Here is an 11,952-nt window from a genome sequence, read left to right on the forward strand (position 1 = left end):
ACTCACACAAGGATTTTTGCGGTGACCTGCTATTAGGAATGTGCCCCTGCACTATGCCAATGGAAACCCCTAATCACCTGATAAATTTGTGTCTGTTTGCTCAGAAGTGTAGAAAATACACAGTTATTACCTTAATAAGAAAACATGATAGGAATGATGAACCAATTACAAATAATACAAAAAAAAGAGAAAAAAGAAAAGCCAAAGTGGCAAGAGATAGCATTAAAAGTCCAGGACTTACTCTGTTTGCTCCATAAAGCTTTCATTTTGCTTGAAAAACAGTTATTTTCATCCGTGAATATTTAGGCTTTTTCACTGGCCTTGATAGCTTCCCAAAGGAAGGGAAAAGTGATAAGAACTGCTAAATAACATGAGCAATCCATCTGGAATCCAACAGTGTGTGCCTGCTCAGCAACTCTGGGAGATCCCCAGTGTTTAGGGAGTTATTGTGGGAGGAGGCAGGGGATGTGCTCAGGATTATAATGCTTACTCTTCTCCCTTTCAGGTAACAAAAGCCAGGTCCAGGCTGAACTCTGCTATGCAGAGAATAAGTTTGTGTGCCCGAACACCACCCAGGATCCCCAGAAGGAGGCCAGCAGCATATGGGCAATGATGGTCATTGCCCAGCTCCTGGCTGGAATCGGGACAGTCCCCATCCAGCCCTTTGGGATATCCTACGTAGATGACTTTGCAGAAGCAAATAACTCCCCACTGTACGTTGGTAAGTGGGACCGTTGCTGTATATTCTTTTGTTTCCACTGTACCTTAGAGGTGAGATGTAGAGGTGATAGGTAGAAATGTTTTTCTGGAGAGGAACCTGTGGACAAGGGTTGAGCAGCCAGTGGGACTCTAATGAGATCCTCCCCCAACAAAAGTCTGGGCTGTCGTCCTCCCCCCCATAGTCAGCTGTTCTCTGTAGGGTTATATTTGTGGTGTAGGTGTTAGGAAGCCAAAGAATCAGGGCAAGGAGATAATGAGATGGATGAGCTGGGGCTTCTCCGTTGCGTCTGTGAAAACTTATGCCATTCCTAGAGGTAAAGAACAGTAAGGAAACCTTCTTGGAGGCTATCTCCTGCTCTTACTGAGCATCAGTTGATCATGGTTTAAGCAGAGGTAAGACAGCCTGCAGAGGCCAATTAACCAAGGTTTTGCATCAAGGGTTCAAAATTGACATATTTGCCACGGAATCAGTCCCTGCCTATGGGGACTCCCAGGCTCAGGAGGACCTCTTGACTGCAGACAGGTGCTGGCTTCCATGTTAAATTACTCTTTTTTCCCTGTGAATGGCAAAACCCGTCTGGTGCTGGCCTGCCTATGTGAGCTTTGAGCTCAGTCCATCAGTTATTTAAAAACCCAATTCCTCCTGATGCCAAACAGTGTCCTTAAAGCAGCCAGAGGTGTCAGAGTGATTTAGGAGTCGAAAGCAGATGTTCCAAAATAAGGTAAGCACTAAATGAGAAGGAAAGCCTCTGGAATTAGACTTCCAAGGACAGGCTTTGGACAAGCACTGGAGTGCTTGGCAGGGTCTCCAGGCTCCTGCTTTGCTCCAGGCTCATGCTGGAAAGGGCTGCTGCTCCACCTAAGTGCTCTGCAGAAAGAGTCCCATGCGGGCAGTATTCGCTCCTCTCAGCTCAAATATAGTAGTCTGGGCTGGCAAAAGGAGGGACAGAGCATCCTTGTCTTCCGTCTGCGGCAAGGGGTCAATGTTCCCAGGATCTCTGAGTGCACTTTGGATTCTCAAACCTGCAGGTCCTGAAGATGAAAGAAAATGGGACTGGCTTGTTCTTTGTAATATAGAATATTATATTTTATATAAATATGTATATAAATTATATGTACATATATAAACATAAATCATAAATATATATTTATATACCTATATATGCACATATATTTTTATATACATATATAAAAATACATCTCTATATATGATTCTATGATTCTAAATATATAAATATATTATATATAAATATATTATATATATATTTATATAAACATTCCACAGCTGGGGCTGTGGGAATGTCTGTGCCAGGTGATAGGGCTACTGAGTCTGAATTGCCTCAGTCTTGTTTTGGTTTAGGTGTTAGCATCTTCCTATGAAAAAGAAAACTACTGTCTATGTATGAGGTTAAATACTCCTCTAACAACCCTGTCCTTCAATAGATAGGTTTATGTTGTAGAAAAAAAAGCACTGCCTTGCCTAATTGGGGGAAAAAAAAGAAAGCTTTTTAAATAGGTGCACAGCTGGGGCATAGCAATGGGACCAGGTGCTTTCATACCCACTATGCTCAAAGGCTCCTGACCAGCAAAATGCACAGAAATGGTCAGTGCAGTTCAAGCAAACTGTCTCCTTTTGAACATCAGAAGAGGTTGTGCAGAGAGTTTCTGCAGGAGGAAACTTAAATCCTTTCATTCCAAAGAAGTCAAAAGGAAACATTTTGACCTTGCAGGTTAGGTACATGTCGTGTGTTTTCTGAAAGGGATAGTTCAGCTGAACCAAGGTGGATCTGCTGGCCTTTTTGCTCTCAGCATCTTCCATCTCCCCTGAAGTTTGCATCAAGATTTTTTGCTTGGATCTAAGGACTGAGATGGCTTTGTTTCCTTGGGCTCCTGTAGGAGATAAAGATCTCTGTCTCCTGCAGGAGCCCAGGATGGCAGCATCCTGCTGCTCTCTGTGGTTCCCCTTTTCGTCACAGTGAATCATGGATATTCACGGGGTAGCTGACAACTTCTAGCACATCGGCAAAGCCTTGACTGCAGCAGAGCAGAGGGACTTCTGCAGGCAGCTGCCCGCCCTCCTCCTAATCCTGTTAGATAAACACCATGTTCAGTACTTGAGCAACGGTGATCTCACCATCTGCTGCTTGATAAAAGATGGGTTTCTCTCCTCCCCATGTTGTAACACCATTCATGCCTCACATGGGAAGACAAAAACCACACAGAAGCTACTGTTCCCTGTTCACACTGGCTCTGCTCCCTTTTTTCAGCCATCCTCTTTGCCATTGCTGTGTTTGGCCCTGCTTTTGGATACTTGCTGGGATCTGTGGTGCTGCGGCTTTTTGTGGATATTGGGAGAGTTGACATTGGTGAGTATTTCTCAAGTAGTGATGGCCCTCCCAAAAGTCTTCTGTGAGTCAGAAGGTCACTCTGACAGATGGCTTCTGCCGCCAGTCCCATAACCCACAAAACAGCTCCCCTGCAAAGACCCCCAGTACATTTCTCCACTCCATCTCCCCTAGAGGAAGGCTATAGATGGTCCTGAAGCACCACTGAAGCAGAGTCCTCTTGTTTTCTTTATCTGTGGTGCGTGCTTATTATTTCTGGTAACTTAATCACTAAAGAATTCTCCCCAGCTTCATCATTAACGTGGCTTTTTCCTGTGTTTCCTTAGAGAGATCAGAGCTCGCCTGACATTTTTGTCCGGTGCCTGATAAGAATAATAAATGAACCTGAGGCAGGAAACAGCAAAAAGCCTTGGCTCGCTCCCTGCGGCGGCAGACGGATTTAGCAGCCTCTGCCTGGTCGCTCCATGATGACGTCCAAGCTCCAGAGTGGAGTGGTCCTGTTTGGGGAAGCAAGGCGATTGTTTCAGTGGGGTGTGGGCTCCTCTCCTGCCGCACCCTGGCACAGGGCTCCCACCCGGAGGCTGCTGCTGGTTCCTTTCCCAGCTGCAACGTCCTAACGATGGGGAGATGCAGTCCCTATGCCAAGCCAAGCAATCCGTCAAGCTCATGTGAGCATCGCTTGGCCCAGCTGAAGGATGTCTGCACTGGAGACAGAGCGGCTCTCACCTTCTCCTCCTTTTTCCGGAGAAGGCGCCTGGAGTTTCATCCACTCGGAAACCATGCTCATTAACAGCACTCTTCTGCCGGATCAGGTCTTTCCCTTGGTCTCTGCAAGCAGAGAGTGACCAAGCCTGGAACAATGGGGGAGCAGTTTGTTCCAGGAAAGCAGCTATGCCCTTTCCTGGTCCCTATCTTGGCTCAGGATCCCTGCCAGGCAGCATGGTCGAAGCCCACCATAGGCTCCAGGCAGAGGAAGATGAAGTCAGGCTCCTGTAGTCACCACCTTGCTGGCCAGCTCAGTGGGCAAGAGCTGAACGTGTGCCATGACACCACAGTTTGGACAGGGGATGGTGGTGCAGGATCCTGGCCAGGGGAAAGGTGGTCAAACACAACCAGGGCTGGTCTTGCTACCAGCACTGATGGAAGCTCCAACCTCCATTCATTTGCTCTTCCTTGCCACTGGACAGACCCTTAGACTGTGCCCACATGGACTCTTTGTGCTCCACCAGTCCATATGTGCATGGATATTTGCCCCTTTCACCTTTACATGTGCAGGAGCAAAGCTCTTATGGTAGGTCCTTGTGTCTTGCAGCTACTGTGGCCCTGACACCAAGGGATCAGCGGTGGATTGGAGCCTGGTGGCTGGGACTGCTGATCTCCTCAGGCTGCTTGGTGCTCACGTCCATTCCTTATTTCTTTTTCCCTCGGTACATGCTGAAAGGACAGGTAAGACCTCACCTCCCGAGGGTCAGAACATCTTAGTGGCAGGGCTGTGCCCATGGACAGAATACCTGTCTCCAGAGGAGAGGGGTGGGAAGGAGGAAGGGAGTCCACAGCCCTTCTCAGACGTGATTACAAATTCTCACAAGGGAAAAGTCTCTGTGCCTCTAACACGTGAAGAACCAGAACCTTCACTTCTTCACCATTAGCTGGAAAGCCGGAACCACCACAGCTCAGCAGACCAAAATCAGACCTCATGCCCTTCCCACTAACTGCTTTGACAGCATCTATCGGGAAGGTGGACCTGCACCTTCCCTGGGGCTGGGCAATGGGCTTCTTGGGATTCCGGCATGCAGCTCTCCTTGGTTAGGGGTCTGTTCCATGGGGACTTGACCCTCTTGGGGTGTCTGACCTGGTTCTGCTGGTGGTGGCTGTATCTTAACACCCCACTGCAACACCCTTGGCAAGGTCATGCACCCCTGATGCCAGCAGCATCATCATCAGTAACAGCCCCTGCTCAGAGGAGAGCATCTTGAAGTGTGGCATTCATGGGAGCAGCACTGGGATAAAGCTGGGCCGGGAACTGGGAGGAGGTGATAAATGGGATTGTCCTTTGGGAACAAATTGCAGAAAGGGGACAAATTTCCCATTAAAACACATTTTAAAAGATGCAAAATTATTAAAATGTTTCATTTCAGTGCTTTCAAAGCCAAGTCCCACTGGTTTAGTTTCAAAATTGTTTTGTTTTGAAATTGTTTAATCATTGATTCTTTAAAGGTCAAAATCAAAGCCAAAATATTTCATGATTATAGCTAGACTTGAGCTGTATCTCCAGACTTGAAATGACCCATGTCCAACCTTCATTTTCAGACTTCTTGCAGGTATCTCATCAGGCTTAAGGAGGGGAAAGCTTTCCAAGTCCTTAAAACCTCTCGGATCAGGAGAAGCTTTTGTCTTGCAGCTCTGCTCAGCGGCTGCAGTGATTTTTGAGCTAATTCACCCCTTTGGTCTAATGGGCAGGAAAACTGTCAGGCTTGGCTGGGGGTCAAAGGCATCTGGGACAGACCCTGCTCCTCCTGAGCCTTGCTGTGTGCCAGGATGGTGCCAGCCATGCATGGGTTCTCACCATGGGCTGCTGCTCTTTTCTCTCTCCCCAGGACTCGAAAGCGGAGGCTGGCATGCTCAGGAAGATGGAGAAAGGGATGGCCGAAGAAACTTCCCTGCTCGAGTTTATAAAAAGTAAAGGACTGGCACATAAAGGCGAGGGTGAACGGGGCCTCAGGCCATGCTGGGTGGGTGGAGATCACCATACTGTTGTTTTCAAGCTGAGGGTGCTTGTTGGGAGCCCTTGAGCCTGTCCACCACGTTGTGTGGAGATGCCAGGGCCATCTCTGGCACCTCAAGGGCTATAAAATGCCCTTCCTTAAGGACTATGGGAAGATGGACACAGCCTCGCTCTTGCTATAAGACAGTGGGGCCTGAATTGTTCTTGAAAATTGGTTTGAGGCTCTTAAAATGGCATGAAAACGCTAGGTTTAACCCACAGCTGGAAGAGAGGGCATGGGGCTGCTGACAGCACCAGCCACTGCTTTGAGAAGGTCACTGCACTGCAGCTTACACTGGTTTAGTTATACATAGCTGGAACAGGCTTGAGTAGGGATGTTGCTAATGAGAGAGACCAGTTTAATGACTTCTTTTAGCTCCATGATGGTTTCTTTCCAGCTCAAGCTCCTCCCTCCTTCCCTCTCCATCCACGGAAGTCATATGCTGGAGCTGTCAGCTCCCTCTGTCTCACTGGGCTTTGATGAACAAAGACAGTCTCGTCACACTCTCTGCTCGAAGGGGAAGGCTAATTAGAGACCAAATAAACAGAGCTGCTCCTGGGGAGCCTGCCCCTGCTGAAAGGGCAGGGGGACATCATGTCCCACCAGGAAAATACAGTGTGTTCGTCAGCTGCAGGAGCCAGACCCTGCCCTTACACAGCCAGCGGAGCTCTGCCAAAACCCCTGAGGCTTTGTCTGTTTGCACCGCCCAAGGGTATGGGCCCAGCCCCAGACAAACAACTGCACTGCGGCTGCTGAGTAGTCCAGATGCTTTTGAACATGTGAGGGGAGGCAGTGGGCAGAGCTGCCTTCCGCCTCTCTTCTCAGGGCACTTTGGCCATGGTCCAGGCCACATTAGGATGGCCTCAGACATCCCTTGTCTAAGTTCATCCCCCTGAACTCACTGGGAACAGTGGGGTTTTTTTCACAGTACGGATGGCTGATGTGAGGAGCACATGGATGAAATACATTTTTCCCGCTGATTCTCTTTAGAATTCCCAAAGATCTTTCTCAGGCTGCTCCTCAACCCCCTCTTCATCCTCCTGGTGCTGGCACAGTGCAGCTTCTCCTCTGTCATCGCGGGTCTGTCCACCTTCCTCAACAAGTTCCTGGAGAAGCAGTACGGTGCCTCCTCCTCGTACGCCAACTTCCTCATAGGTGAGCACAGCCACCATACGGTAAAGAATACCCATCAGCAGGGAGCCACCTCCCTGTATTCCCCAGGCTTTTTAAATCCCACAGGAGGAAGTCACTGTAGACTCATTTTCAGATGAGACCTAGGGATCACCTCAAAGTGGTTGACGACTTTCCTGACCTGAGGTGTCTGCATAAGGACAGGCTGTCTTGCAGCTCTCAAAGAATCTCTACAGTTGTAGTTCACATGGTGAAGCAGGTCTGGATCGCTCAGATGCTTAAAGATCATAGAATGGTTTGGGTTGAAGGGACCTTAAAGTTAATCTAGTTTAACCTCCTGCCACGGGCAGGGGCACCTTCCAATAGACCAGGTTGCCAGTGCCTCAGCACCCTCACAGTAAAGAATTTTTTTATTAGATTTTTTTCTTATTAGAAAATGTAAAATCTAATGTAAGTCTCCCCTCTGTCAGGTTAAAGCCATTCCCCCTTGTCCTGTCCCTACAGGCCTTTGTAAAAGTCCCTCTCCAGAGTTCTTGTAGGCCCCCTTTAGGTATTGATGTTGCAAGAGCAAGTAATTACGCACCAAGCTTGATCTGGCATCTCCTAGCCAAATTCCTGAGGCTGAGGTTTCTCATAGGTGCCAGCTGCCTTGGGGTTTGGTCTGTTGTGGGTAAAGGTGGGTCTGTGGGTTCTCTCAATCACCACAAAGTCCACAAAGCCACTACTGCCACCCTTTGCCCACAGAGTGGTGCTTGGCAGGCAGGACCCTCAGCTAATGCCTTTGTTCTTCTGCAGGAGCTGTGAACCTGCCAGCAGCAGCACTCGGGATGCTTTTAGGAGGAATCATCATGAAGCGCTTTGCCTTCTCCCTCCGGGCCATCCCCCGGTTTGCCGTGGTGGTGCTTGTTTTCTCCATCCTCCTCTGCCTACCCATTTTCTTCATGGGCTGCTCCACAGGGCGCATCGATGGGATCTATCCCTCCAGGTAACTGCAGGCGATTCGGTTGTTTCCAGCTCATTGTTCTGCCAGCTCCTGACTGGTTTATCCGTGGGGTGGAATACATGCAAGTGTATGAGGAGAAGCAGTAGTAGACCTCTCTATGCTACTGCTTGCTCCTTGATCCCACTGCTTGGAGATCGAAGCACTATACAGCACCGAAAGACTGGGAGGGAATTTATTCCTGATTTTCTGTACTGAACAAGCAGGGTTTATTTTTCACTCTGTATTTCTAGGGAGAAATTAGTAGTATTAGTGCTCGTGTCCACATCGGCATCTCGTGCGCTGCCTTTGTTCCAGCTGGACATCACCTTTCTCCTCACCAGGGTGGAAACTTTTGGCTCTTACCATGTCTTTTTTAAGATAAAAATTACATTTAGGCTCCACCCCAGGGCTAGACTCCACTTCACCAAGTGCATCATGCTCATTTCCCAATGCACTGCCAGCAAGGGGCTTTTGTACAGATGTTTCCCTTTGCCAGCAATAAGTCTCCTGTCCCAGGGGCACGGTGGAGGGGTGAGGGACAGGGAAGTCCATGTGCTTCTCCCACTTAAAACCTATTTAAATAACCACGGTGAAGGAAAGGAAAGCACTCTGCAAATGCACGGCATGCAGCATGAACTCAGGAGCATCCCAAGCTTTCTGTGTTGAGAGCAGGGCTTCAAATGTGAGGAGAGCCCTCAGTTCAAGATCAGGTGCTGCAGATACTGAATTTTGGGAGGCATATTAGCCTTACAGTGTTCACCTCTTGCCACCCGTGTCAGGTCAACTGCTTGTCTTGGCTCCTCTGGGACACACCAGTCTTAATGGGCTTTACCTGGTGTAATGAGGAGCTGCTGGTGGCAATTGCATGGAAAATGAGGCTGTTTCCTTATATTATTTTGGAAACCTCCCCTCCTGCAATGGCAGCAGTGCATAAATGCCTTTTGCCTGGATGTCTGCAGTGCTAGTTGTGGACTACGTGGATGGTTGAACATGAGCTCTGCCCCATTCCCTCCATGCCCAAGGGGAGGTCCCTGGTGCCAGCTTCTTGTAGAAGACAGACTGTGCTGCTCGAGCAGATGAACTCTCTTAGCTAGTAAGGCAAGACAGGATGGATAATTCAGGACAGATAATTCAGTTTGTCCTCTTGACTTTCACGCTGTTGTCAGGCTTGTTTGGAAATGAGCCCACTTCCAGTTTCTGTCTGAATGGTGTTTCCAGCTGGGGCTGCTTGCACATCTGTTTGTGCGGTTCTGGATGGAGCCCAGATGTATTTCTCCAGGCATTTGGCTGTTTAGTTTTCAGCTGGGAAGGGGGGAAATAAGAAGTGTGTGAGTACTTGTTTGCAGACATAACATAATTACTGCTAAGCTCACTGTACACTTGCAGAGGTACCTGCAGGGGATCAGGGCCTGGCAGAAGGCCAGCCTGCTGCTGGCAATGTCCCAGTGCAAATAGGAATGGGGAACCTGGTCAGCTAGTGAGAGGGATTTTACGTCCTTTATGTCCTATTTCTTAATTTTTGATTATTATTTTTTTCTCTCCTGTTTTTTGGCAGTACATTGAGTTCCCAGCAGCAGGTTAAGACACCGACGGGGTGCCACTGCGCTGAGCACATCTTTCACCCAGTGTGCGGAGAAAACAATGTGGAGTACATCTCCCCCTGCTTCGCTGGCTGCACAAACAGCACCACTGATTCCTCCACTCCCAAACAAGTGGTGAGTAAAATAAGTGATTTGCAAAGCAGAGTGTACCTTGCTCACTGGTGACAGTGGAGGCTGCGGCAATGCTGTAGCAACCTGACAAAAGCAATAACAGGGTAGAGCCTCGTAGGCAGGGAGGTCTACCAGAGGAGCTGAAGTCCTGAGAAGGTACAATAGAGAATTGCTGTCATGCCCTGGCATTCTGCTTGGAGAAATGGGGATGGAGACACATCCCATTGCAGGATGCCATGGCCATGCCTTAAAACTGGATCTGATGCTCTCGTCAGTGTTCTGCGAGGTGATGTGGTCTGGTACGTCAGTAAAAATCCTGCTCTTGGCTTTGGGAGTTTTATGTTTTGTTTTTTTCCAAATGTTTCCGACAGATCTACAGGAACTGCTCCCTGATCCCTGCGGGGAGTGGGCTGTCCTCTGCCAAGACAGGCTCCTGTCCACTCAGCTGCTCCCACATGCTCCTTCCTGTCATATTCCTCATCTCCTTTGCTGCCCTGGTAGCCTGCCTGTCCCATAACCCCCTCTACATGATGGTTTTACGGTAAGCAATGGGCAGAGAGGATCACAAGCTACAGGGGAGTGGGTTCTCCATGCTGGGATCAGTGAGGCCTCTTGAACATGCAACAGGCAAAGATGCTTCACTAAATGCAGAGCCACCGCCAGCTCTGACCTCCCATGGCTTCTCCCCTGCAGGGTGGTGAACCAGGACGAGAAGTCGTTTGCCATTGGAGTCCAGTTCTTACTAATGAGACTGCTGGGTGAGTGTCCGTACCCTAAGGAGGCTGGGGGAAGGCAGCAGCGTGCTCAGAGGCTTGCTTGAGCCCCAGGAGGTGTTGAACCCCCTTGGTGACAGCAAGCAAAGCATGCAGGCAGGGGCAGCATGGGCAGCCTGACTCCATCCTCTCTTCTCCAAAGCCTGGCTGCCAGCTCCGGCCATGTTTGGTGCCCTCATCGACTCCTCCTGCATCTACTGGCAGAAGCAGTGCACCCAGCGCCGATTCTGTGCCTATTACAACAACGACTTCCTCCGCAACAGGTATCCCTGCCACGTGTCCCCAGCAGGGATGGCCACGGGGATGATCCCCAGCTCAGCCTGGTGCTGGCTGGAGGTGCCACCTCTGGACACACCATCTCCCTGCTCTTCTTCCAACAGATACCTGGGCCTGCAGATAGGCTACAAGGTGGTGGGCACCATCCTCCTCGCCCTCATCAGCTGGAAGGTGAAGAGGAGCAAGGAGTACAACGTGCAGGAGAAGGCAGCAGGGCTGGTGTAGCCCACCCGAGGACTGACTCCACACTCCCCATTACCCACTGCCAGTACTTTGTCTCTTTTGGGTTTGTTTTTCCTCCTAAGAGAGCAACTTCACCTTAGCAGCTCTGAGCTCCTCTCTTGCAGCCCTTGACAGGGCCATCCTCCAAGCGAGGGATGCTCCATGCCAGTCCCATCCTGGGACCAGCTTCTCCCAGGCTCTCCAGCTGCACCTTGCCCATCGCTTTGGAACAGGAGGCAGATGGGGACTTGAGCACAGCCCCATCCCATATACCCAGAGAAGTGCCTGCTGTGGGCGACGGTCCCCGCTCCGGCGTGATGTTTTCCAGCCAGGTAATGCCCTCCAGGCTGGGACAGGAGCAGGGGAGACAGCTGCCAACCCTGAGTCTGCCCCGTGTCCCTCCCTGCTCGCACCCCTCGCAGAGGTCAGCGTGGACACTGCACACGTGAAGATATGTGAAATTATCACTAGGGGTTTACTGAGGGGTTTGTTGCTCTTTATTGTATTTGTTTTTTCTAAATAAAGGTCACTTTTCCAACTGTGGTGCTTTGCTGGTCACATCCTGGCAGATGCTGAGTGCATCCTTTGCTAGCAAAGGTGAAGAAATGATAGCAGATGGGGTATGTGCTTCTCCATGCAACTCTACCAGGTATGAGGGGCTGTACAGAGCAGGAAGGCTGTGCCAGCTCCCAGCCTCTGCACCCTGCCTATACCATCTAGTTGCAGGCATGCCGGGACATGGGGAGCGTCTCGTCAACCCATACCCCAAAGTCCTCCTCAGGGCTGCTCCATCCAGTCTCTGTCCAGCCTGTGTTTGTGCTTGGGATTGTCCCGACCCAGGTGTAGGACCTTGCACTTGTTGAACTTCATGAGGTTTGCACAGTCCCACTTCTCCAGCCTGTCCAGGTCCCTCTGGATCCCATCCCTGCCCTCCAGCGTGTTGACCGCACCACGGAGATCAATTATCTAACATTCAGATTTAGGAGTAAATACACACCCCCAAAAAAAGACAAATCTAAAGCCCTA

General features: G+C 49.8%; 1 protein-coding gene across 1 annotated transcript in view; it reads left to right on the forward strand.

Moving 5' to 3' along the window:
• SLCO2A1 (solute carrier organic anion transporter family member 2A1) overlaps nt 1-11,468 on the forward strand; it is a 29,244-nt gene extending 17,776 nt beyond the window's left edge. Inside the window, exons 4-14 of the mRNA XM_030493551.1 lie at nt 506-721; nt 2,988-3,086; nt 4,378-4,511; nt 5,663-5,744; nt 6,821-6,985; nt 7,757-7,946; nt 9,499-9,658; nt 10,027-10,196; nt 10,349-10,413; nt 10,571-10,691; nt 10,809-11,468. Of these exons, the coding sequence (XP_030349411.1) occupies nt 506-721; nt 2,988-3,086; nt 4,378-4,511; nt 5,663-5,744; nt 6,821-6,985; nt 7,757-7,946; nt 9,499-9,658; nt 10,027-10,196; nt 10,349-10,413; nt 10,571-10,691; nt 10,809-10,929 (1,523 nt within the window). The 3' untranslated portion in view covers nt 10,930-11,468. The remainder of the gene's footprint in view (nt 1-505; nt 722-2,987; nt 3,087-4,377; nt 4,512-5,662; nt 5,745-6,820; nt 6,986-7,756; nt 7,947-9,498; nt 9,659-10,026; nt 10,197-10,348; nt 10,414-10,570; nt 10,692-10,808) is intronic.
• Nucleotides 11,469-11,952: the final 484 nt, after the last annotated feature.

The sequence above is a fragment of the Strigops habroptila genome, chromosome 8, assembly GCF_004027225.2.
Source record: "Strigops habroptila isolate Jane chromosome 8, bStrHab1.2.pri, whole genome shotgun sequence".
NCBI lineage: Eukaryota > Metazoa > Chordata > Aves > Psittaciformes > Psittacidae > Strigops > Strigops habroptila.